This window comes from Sinohyriopsis cumingii, chromosome 15 (assembly GCF_028554795.1).
Source record: "Sinohyriopsis cumingii isolate HCF-2022 chromosome 15, ASM2855479v2, whole genome shotgun sequence".
Classification (NCBI taxonomy): Eukaryota; Metazoa; Mollusca; class Bivalvia; order Unionida; family Unionidae; genus Sinohyriopsis; species Sinohyriopsis cumingii.
In genome coordinates this window covers 69,484,661-69,495,233 of record NC_142975.1, presented here as the reverse complement: position 1 = coordinate 69,495,233, position 10,573 = coordinate 69,484,661, and the positions used below count along the sequence as shown (strand labels likewise).

Genomic DNA, 10,573 nt, shown 5'->3' with positions numbered 1-10,573 from the left:
AAGCGTATCTATTCGTCTTTAGTAGCATCGCGACTGGAGATGAAAACATGCTAATTATGTTCGTTTTGTGGGTATGATAAATGTGAAAAACTTTAATCGAGCCGCTTGCTTTACGTCCCTTGAGGTAATCAAGTCGATTTTAAAGCCTCTTAAATTCAAGATTACTGTGAGATGATAGATTCACTACAGGCTTACAGATACTGTTTCTATGGAAAGATAGGTGCAGAGGATCTATAGATTTTTAGAAGGTCCTTTCTGGAGGAGAGCAGAGACCAGGTGAAACACTATGAATACTCAAAACTCGAAATCGTTTACCTTACGCTATGGATTTTGGTACGGTTTTGTGTGCCGGACGTCTTTATATCACAGAAGAATTACATGCCTTATCCAGTACAGTTGTTGCTGTTGTTGGGTTTGATGCCATTCTTTAGCTAATGATGGACTATACATGACAATCAATATAACTGGTGGAGTAAGAACTCGGGGAAAACCCAGGCAAGAACCACCGACTCACGAAAGTTACAGGCAACTTTTCTCACGTACCCAAACCAGTACAGTTAAAACTATTTGCTATTAGAGATAAAAAGTTATGATTTCTGATAAAGAAAGCGATGCAACTTTTTATAATGTTAATTAGTGCAGGAACGATATATACACATCTAAATTTATTTATATTTATATGAATAAACTCCATTAATTGCAAGGAAAATAATGAAAATACAGAACTGTTACCTATAATTTATAGAACTAATTTCACCCGAGCAGTGTTAATTTTTTTTCTCAAATAAATACCACATTTTCAACAATACGGTCTTTATAATTTATGACTAATTTACAATTTAATTTCTGTCATACACAGGATATTGCCTAAGATAACTGCTCGTTCCGCTTTCCCACGCCACGTTTTGGCCTTTACTCTGCCGAACTGGATTTCGAGATATATCGCATATACCTGCACAGGTAAATGTCTCTGTACAGGTAATACTACCTGTTCCAAAAGGGCGGAGTTTTCCCACGTTCTACTGGTATTCATGGCGCGTGCGGCATATTAACATATCCACATACGTCATGCCACGAGCAATGCGCTAATGTTGAACGAACTTATCATTGGATCATAGCAAACAGATAAAGTGTACTAAGCCAATGAAATCTCGTCAAGCTCGATTGATGCAGGACAGTAGCAGGCGAATGACAAGCTTTAAGGTGCTCTAGTGAAAGGTAAACGTTCAGAGGTAGTCATCGGTATGTGTCAACAAATACTTGTGCATGCCGATACAGGTATAGCGCAGGGTAATACCAAGTAAAACACAGAACACAAACGGCTAAAGTTTAGTTGGCCACAATTCGAGCCTGACAGACGGATTTGGCAAATAAAATCCAGTCAAAGAATTCGTCATGCATTCTGACAAGGTCTCAACGACTGGTCATGAAGAGGGACGAAAGGTCAGTATATATAGCGCGCGCGCACACACACACACACACACACACACACACCTCTCTCTCTCTCTCTCTCTCTCGCTCTCTCTCTCTCTCTCTCTCTCTCTCTCTCTCTCTCTCTCTATATATATATATATATATACTGTCAATTTGTTAACATTAGTCATTCTTAAAATTCTTTATACATTAGTACTCTCAAATCGTTCGTGTAAGTATGAACATTAGAAAGACCAGTCAGGCGATTTACTACTTTTTTTTTTACAGCTTCTTGTTTTGCTCAGTTAAAGCAGATTGCCGTGTGTTTTATTTAAATGGATACAATTTGCTACTCTTGCAGGATTTTGTCACGCTTTTACACCAAATAATAGCATGTAGTTCTTCATTCCTTCCGTTTGACTGGACAAAATTTTTTTTAAATTAAAAAACAAATCGTCATTGTCATATTCAAGAGAGTTTTGTCATGAAGTAACACTTTTCTATTGTTTTTGAATAAAACGTATCTTAACGGGGCATATGTTTCTCAATTCTCTTACGCAACAGAGCTCGAAACCGATTATGGAGAAACGGAGACGAGCACGGATCAATTCTTGTCTGGCCGAGCTTAAATCTATGCTCATGGACGTGATTAAGGCAGAGGTATAGTACTAGAACGTGATGAGAAAATAGCTATTTTGATATTCATACAAGTTTTAAAACAAGTGATAGTTTGTCTCTACAGAACCACTTGCATAACCAGATTTGTGTTACTAAGTACTCTTCATAAGTACTCATCATACGTACTCGTCAAATTACTCATGATAAGTGATTGTCAGAGTACTCATTTATAGTCAGACATAGAGTCGTTCTTATACGCATCAAAACAGATCTAATCTTTTTTTTTTTATAGCCTTACAAATATTTTAATATGTATGTACGAGACTGCAGCTCCAAAGTTTGGTACAGATGGTTTTCTTCCTTTGTCTTTTTAATTCACGTTAACATTTGCTTTTTTATTGTAAAACACCTTTCATGCCACCTAGTGGACCCTGATTTAAACAAAACGTAACGTTTCAAGTATTTTTGTACGCTTTTAAATTAAATTGTATCAGTGCTCAATTGCGTTGATGACATTACACATTTACATTGTATCACAGTGCTCATTTACTTTGTATTACATTACTAATTTACATTTTATCACAGTGCTCATTTACTTTGTATCACATTACTCATTTACATTGTATCACAGTGTTCATTTACATTGTATTGCATACCCATTTTATCTTACAAGTTTGATCTAGCATGCGTTATAGCTGTTCAATCCGCATTTCAGTAACACCCACATATTCGGTTTCTTCTTTGACGCCTGCGCGTAGATATTTTTAGGCGCAGACATTTATAAAACCCAATTAGTTTTTATCTGCAATTATACTGTACAGGTACAAATATTTAGAAAGCGTAATACAAGGGGTTATCAAGAAATACAAAGACACATCCGTGTTTTGTTCAAAGTCGGAGAAAGAACTCGTTTGATATGGCTTACGAATACGTGTCTGTCTGACGGCCTCGATATATTCCTACACCATATCAACCTCGTTCATTCGAAACAAAACACACAAGCAGTTTCGTGTATGTATTGGAGTGCTCCTTCACACTGTATCACAGTGCCCATCGATATTGTATCACAATGCTCATGTATATTGTATCACAATGCTCATTTATATTGATACTTTAAACCTTTTGATTCTAGTCTGCCCATAGAAGGGGCGTTGGGCATTCTAAACATACAGTATGATGGAAATAAACCAGGCTGACTAATTATCAATACGCCTTTCAACTTTGGAAACATTCAAAATTGTTCTATTTGTCATATCTATTCTATTTTTTGCCCCTACTTCAAACAGCCTTTTACACGTAGACGACATCTCCAACATTTTCATGACTATGCACATCTATCCATTACGCTTAAATCAGACTTATCTAACTTGAGGCCAGTCTACTGGTTAATGCATGTGTTGCACCTTTATCTCAAAGAGGCAATTAGTATCGTCTCGACAAGTACTGTTTACCGTGATAGGTTTCGAACATGAAGGGACATGCTAGCGGTAGAATTAATTGTAAATCTTCGGTAGTATTATTATATCGAGGATTTTTTAAATACAAAATCACGTTCGTCGAATCTGGCAATTAAAGGTTTTAACATAACATAAGCCTTGCTTTCATGGTTCATGGGTAATAAGTCGCTTTAGCCATTCGAGGCAGCACGTAATAATTCTATCGTAGTTAAGAAAATCGAACCCGGAGAATTATTTAACTCTAGACTGGTGGATTTTTACCTGAGCTATCCGGGTCTTTGTTCCTAGCTGTTTTGATGCAATTTCTTTAATTAAAAAAACAATAATAAACACGTAATTGAACCACTAACAGCCCTGACAATGGATCGTACACTAATATTCATGCATTTTTACATTATTTTTTGTTACGCCACATTTCTGACACTGCGGTGGTAACGGTTTCATGAAATCGTAAGAGAACTAATATAATTTGTTTCAAGGAGCTACACTATTCTACACAATGTATAATCCTTTAATAATGTTTATTTTAGCTTTACACGTTGTGTGGACGTTATTAGCTATATATTTTTTTATTATTCATTAATCTTTTATGTGGGAGGATTATTGATAGTTTAAAACCTGTTTTTGAATATGAAATTGATTACTTCTAACAACATAAATAACTTTCGCACTTCGAATGTTCTGCGAAATTAGCATAATGGAGTGTTTTTACAGGAACACTTTTAAAGTTTCTTTGAATCATTAATAAAATTCTTTTTTTTTTATAGTTTATTGTAGGTAAATAATTACTGCAAATGGGCAAACCATTCTTCTTGCTTATATTACTAGGGTTTGCCGCCAATTAATTAGCACTATCTATATCATGGGATAGAATAAATCACTCGACCTCTCTGTAAGGTTTCACGATAGTTCTAATTTTAAAATACGTCTTTGGAACGCTTCTCAGTCTGCTGAAAACGTAAGCACAACTCTCATTTTGAACTGTAGAGTGTTACGTCGTTTTAAAATTTAATTATTAGAAGGAAAATCAAATAAAATTTGGAAGTACCATCAAAGGAAAACACGAAACCTAAGGAATGGTTTCCGGAAACACTATTTATTTTATGTCAAGCTTTTGTACTGACTGGGTTCAAAATCTCTCTCTCTCTCTCTCTCTCTCTCTCTCTCTCTCTCTCTCTCTATATATATATATATATATATATATATATATATATATATATATATATATATATATATATATATAGTGTTTTCATTCTAATTAAATTTGGTATCGGTTTCAAATATTATTCTTGCTGTACAATTCCTAATTTCCTCCTTGAAAGATACTCTCAGAATAAACAATCAGTCACATTTATGTCATGAGCAATTCATTTTTCCTCATTAAATCAGCAGTATGAAGCCAACTTTGCCACTTTCCCACGGTTTTATCTGAACCTGCTGAGTGTCATACGGCTGAGTGATCCATTGCACTAGAATATACATTATAGTGTATCTACTAAATTTATTTTTCAGGGGGCTCGTCACAGCAAAATGGAGAAGGCAGATATCTTAGAAATGACAGTGAGGCACCTTCGAAATCTTCAAAGGCAACACTACTCAGGTACAAGACAGACGTAGAAAATGAAACATACATTGAGTAAAAGTCTCATGGAAGATAGAGCCGAGTTTTCATTTACATGGAATGTGTGTAGCATAAACTCGATGCTCAGTATTGAAAAGTCGAACATTTCATATCTTGCGAAGGGTTCTCGTTGTTAGAGTTGAAAATGCTGATTTGTTTTGAAACCATTAAGAAGAAAACAATGGTGCATGAGTCATAATTACTCTCTTAGCAAATGATTCTTAAGACTTTGCTGAAGTAAAGTTTCAGAATGGAATTTCTTTTGGTGTTATCTGTTTCTTTTATAACGTAGTGATATAATTTTCAAAGATGTTAATGAACACTGAAATTGAAAACATGGCGCACGTCTTTCAGTCTTTTTTTTCACATCATGATGGGATTATTTTTCCCACAACTAACTCGACGGTCTTTGAGAAAAGATACACGCAGTTAATTTTGTATATCTTTTAATTTAACATCATCAAACGAGGAATATAAGTTTATTTTCTTTCACTTTATTTAAAAAACAAATATAGTTAAAATATGTATTGTAAACATAGATGAAAAGAGTGCAGAGTTAACGTAATTAACGTTTGTTAGTCAGATTACGTAAATCATTCATGCTTCATTATTGTGATTTTGCCTCATTGTTCAATTCCAGGTGTAAAATCACCAGATCCAGGAGTGATTAACAAGTACAGGATGGGATTTAATGAATGTGCGAACGAAATCGGACGCTTTATGGATTCATTAGATACAGCTAGTGTGGAGGTAAAGGTTCAACTACTGGAACATCTTGCAAACTGTGTAAGCAAGATCGACCAAACTGAAGGCAGTGATTCAGCATCCATATCTCATGCAAAAGTGTCAGATTGTACTGAAATTTGTCCAGATACCTCTGTGCCTTTAAGGCGTAAATGTTCATCGAACGCAGAAACGTCAACGTCATCAGCAACGATGCTACAATCATCCACTAACCAAAGGATCTGTGAAAAATCTGTGACACTTGTCTCTAACAATGGTAGTAGCACGCAATCAGTCCTGGTGAATAAGGAGCCCTCAGAGGTGAACACAAATTTTGCTACTATGACGCCAAGAATTGCAAATGTTGCAAACCAGTCAATGATTTTACCCGTCTCAAATATAGTACAGAACAACATCGGTCCAAATGCTCCAAAGTTAGAAAGTGTGTCAGTATCGTCTAGTGCTTCCAGTACTTCATTTTCTGAAATAGGTAAAAATTCGATTAATTGCTTACAATTTGTACCAACAAATTTATCAGCTGGAAATATCGTCTTCGTTGTTCCGACAAGCGTGTTAACTGGTGGACAAGTGCCCGGGTACGTGTTACCTGTCTACACTCCATCCACGTCCTTGCCGACTGTATCTTTGACGACTCCGGCACTAACTCCTACAGGTCAGAGTGCGCCTGGAATAATTCATACAACAGGATTACCTTTTGTTTTCAGAGAGAAATCTCCTAACATGCAGTCTGGTTCTATTGAATATTTACCATTTCCTTCATCTACCACTGTTCTATATCCACACAAGAGCGAACATTTAGAAACGTTATCATCGCCACAGTATCCAAGTGAGGATAGATCTTGGGTTCAAGGACAGCCTGTCGTTGTTCCATCCCCTCAAACTCCGTCTCCGCCTATGCTGCCACAGCTGGGGAGAACAGAAGACATGTGGCGGCCATGGTGATCTGAGATTTGCCTTGTGGAGAATTAATCGTGCCATATTTGGATTTGAAATGTGATATGAATAAGTGCTATACTTTAGGTTTGCTATAATGTAGTACAGTAAATGCGTTTTCTGAAACGGATCAACTAATAGTAAAAATGTATATTATTCACGATAAAAAAAGTGCACATAGCTGAACATAAAGACAAAGGCTAGCGTTCCTGATATACATGTAAAGTCATCATGTTTAATTATACATTTAAATGGTCTTAATCGTTTGCTGATGCACAATTTAGCTGAACATAGACAACCAGATGTGATATATAATAATATGTTGTAATTTTTTAAAATACATTATAGAGTTTATTTTTGTGCCAAAGAATAACTTTTTGTTCGAAATGTGCAGAGCTGGAAGAGGTATCACCAAACAAACTTACCCTTTCTCGTACATGGTTGCATGGAAAGGTATTTTATTCCTGTTAAAATTATTAAATTATTTATTCACAAGATACATGCTATGTTTTCACTGTATGTATTTCTTTCTTTAGCTTTGTCATATACATTCGTAAAAGACTTTATTTTTTCATGTTTATCTTACAATTAATTGTAATCAGTTTTACACTCCACGTGTTGTAAATTGTTCATTAGCTTTTAGTTATATAGTCATTCATGTGTATACCTGTATGCAGTCTATTGAATTGCAATGTTTGTAGAGAAGACGACTTTAAAAACTAATTAAGCATTAGACAAATATAGTCTGATAGCCATCAACATTTAACAAATTCCACAATTTTAAGCTGTAAGAAATTTAATTCAACTGTATTTACGAGTTAGAGCTGTTTGTAGAACTTTGTAAGCCTGTATTTTACATGAAAATAAGGTTAAAAGGTACTATTTACATGTATTATATCTACAGGTAATTCATTTCATACAAATTACTTATATAAACTTTGTATACATGTTGAACAACAGAAAATAAGTGATGTGTTCAGGTGGTAAAGAAATAAAATCCATTTATTCGAGAAATGTTTGCATTCCAAGTTGTATATTTTTATCATAGCATATACAATTTCGAATCAGAAAGTTACCATGACAATGCAGGTATGTTAATTGTTGTAGACGATATCGAATCGCCAACAGACCATAAAAATATAGGCATGTTAATCATTGTATACGATATTGAAACGTAACTGACAATAACAATACAGCTTGTTAATCAGTGTTTACGATATCGAATCGTCAATTGTCCATAAAAATATAGGCATGTTAATCATCGTACACTATGTCGAATCTCCAACTGACCGCAAAATACAGGTATGTCAGTCATCGTATTACCTGTGGAGATTATTATAATGTTTTCTAAAATGCTCTTAGGTTATCCATATCAATATTCAAATCTAAATCCAGATGGCATGCAGTATGATTACGCTATTACATCTATTAATATATAATATATTTTAAACTCCTTTTATATACCGCCAGACAATAAACACAATGTAAGCATAATTACAAGCTTCTTAAATATTGTCTAGGCAGCAAAAATGTTCGACTAGTTTCTATAGAATTTTAAAGGAATATATGCATATGTGTTCTTGTATTAAGTATACAAGAACACGTATGCAAATTTAAAGAAGGAGGAACATGTTATGGAGTGAAGCGTTTAAGATTACCTTTGACTTTAGTTGCCTATGCAAAATACCATTAACAGTTCGTGTGTGTCTAGGTAAACCGGCATACATCTCGCTCTAACATACAATGCAAGAATTCACTACAATAAAATGAATCGGCATTTTATTTGGACAGCAATCGATTCCGTGACCATAGAGTGAAATCTAAGTCCATGCCTGTGAATTGAGTCGTGACGAATTGTGAATATTTTAAATCCTATTTCGCCATGGAGTCGCAATAACTGTCCTGTCAATGCCGATACAATTTAATGCAGATTCGAACTCATTACAAGCCGATATTATCTGGCAATTCAAAAACAGATAAAAGATTAATCTTCCACACTAATGTCGCCTTGCAAAAAAAAATACAATGTAAAAAAACAACTGAAGGATAATAACAAAGAATTGAAACAAAATGCGTTGAAGGTTGAACTACCTGCAGTTAATTTTGGTAAATTTACATTATTAAATTGTTGCAAGCGTCTTGATTCAACTAAGCAGTCATGTAGACAACTTTTGAAAATTCAGAGCATAAATGCGACTCTTCAAATCACTATGTACAAGTTTTCTTTTATGCAGCATTTGAAAAGAGATAACAGATATGTTGTATGGTCTTTACTGGACTTTGCCATACATGTTCAACAAAACATATTTCAGACATATTTTTCTGTATCTAGTTAAACAACCACACTACCATATATAGCAAAGGTTCCATGGAGACATAGACCATTGGAATTATATGCTAGTTATTGTCATCTGTGCATGTTTTATTCTTTGGAATTTTGAAAAGTAGTTATCTTAATACCATGCTTTCAAGTTGCAGATGAAACATTATTTGACAGCAATACCAAAAATCCTAGACGTCTTTAGATGTAGATGCAAAGTTTTCTTTCTTCCGATAAATTAATTTTCTGTCCGTTCTAATTCTACCCATCGCATGTTCGTAAACTGGAATTTTATACCACAACCCTCGCCCCCTCCCCAATTTAACAATCTTTAATGGCACGTTGTGGGACAATAAATATATGAAAACAAAAAGCTTTGAAAAATTTAAGAAATAATTTATTTCCCTGGAAAAACAATGTAAATTGGGAAATGAAGAGAACTTACTGTTTTAAGAAATCAAATCCACAAAAAATCCAGGAATAATTCACGAATTAAATTTTAGAAGTCCTAATAATGAAATGTTTTAACGAATTCAAGTTCGATTCCCTTCAAAAATTCCAAAGTGGAAGGTGATGACGTATACTTCAGTCAGTATAGACCATTCTCAGAATGTATTCATGTATTCATGTGACCGTGGGTCAACGAATCCAAAACGAGGCTAAGATAGGCACCAGCTTCATTTTACCTCGCATCCATGGCTGCTACATTTGATACCGGCAACGTAAAAAATCGTGACAATTATTGTCGTGTTCCGTTGTGCAATGGGAATGCTAGAATTCACATAGATTTAAGCTTCCACCATATTCCATCAGTGAAGAAGATGGAGCTCGTAGAAAATGGATTGCAATACGTCGTGATGAGGGGCCGAATTTTTAGGTAAGAAACTGGATGATTGTTGGTGTGTTTATATTTTCTTGCAACTGAATGATGTAAGAAAGAGAAATCCAAACATAAAATAAATTCTGTCGATGAAGCAAATGATTGTATGGATGTATGTTTTATAATGACAGGTTTCTAAAAATTTTACCCCTAGTCCCATTCCACATAACGGGGTCATCGAGAACTGGGCGTACCTCCACGCAGCGCATTTATATAAGAAATTATGAATTTACGTAGGAGCAGTAAGTACAGAAAAAGTGAACTTTATTACCTCGTTTAAAAAAATAGAAAGTAGAATGTAAATGACCACGATAGAGAACGAGACAGCACCAGTACAATGAAAATGATGAGAGTATAAGTTGAATGAAATTACGAGAGAGAGAGAGAGAGGATAAGAATTAACGAAACTGTTGATAAAACATATTGATATGTGTAAACATAAGGGAAAACGCACACTTAAATCACAGGCCATTGAAATTCTATTATTGTAGTAAGGTAATGTCAGAGAATCCCCCTCCAAAGGGAAGCATATATATATATATATATATATATATATATATATATATATATATATATATATATATATA

General features: G+C 34.6%; 1 protein-coding gene across 2 annotated transcripts; it reads left to right on the top strand.

The window, feature by feature from the left end:
- The first annotated feature begins 1,074 nt into the window (after positions 1 to 1,074).
- On the top strand, positions 1,075 to 7,800 carry LOC149782024 (uncharacterized). 2 transcript variants are annotated; one of them, XM_089933430.1, is made up of 4 exons: positions 1,134 to 1,443; positions 1,978 to 2,073; positions 5,001 to 5,088; positions 5,750 to 7,800. In XM_089933430.1, the coding sequence occupies exons 1-4, from the start codon at positions 1,396 to 1,398 to the stop codon at positions 6,793 to 6,795; spliced, it is 1,278 nt and encodes a 425-aa protein (XP_089789556.1). In that variant the 5' UTR covers positions 1,134 to 1,395; the 3' UTR covers positions 6,796 to 7,800. The 2 variants fall into 2 exon arrangements, with proteins under 2 accessions (XP_089789557.1, XP_089789556.1); XM_089933431.1 differs by lacking the exon at positions 1,978 to 2,073 and having other exon boundaries at positions 1,075 to 1,443.
- Positions 7,801 to 10,573: the final 2,773 nt, after the last annotated feature.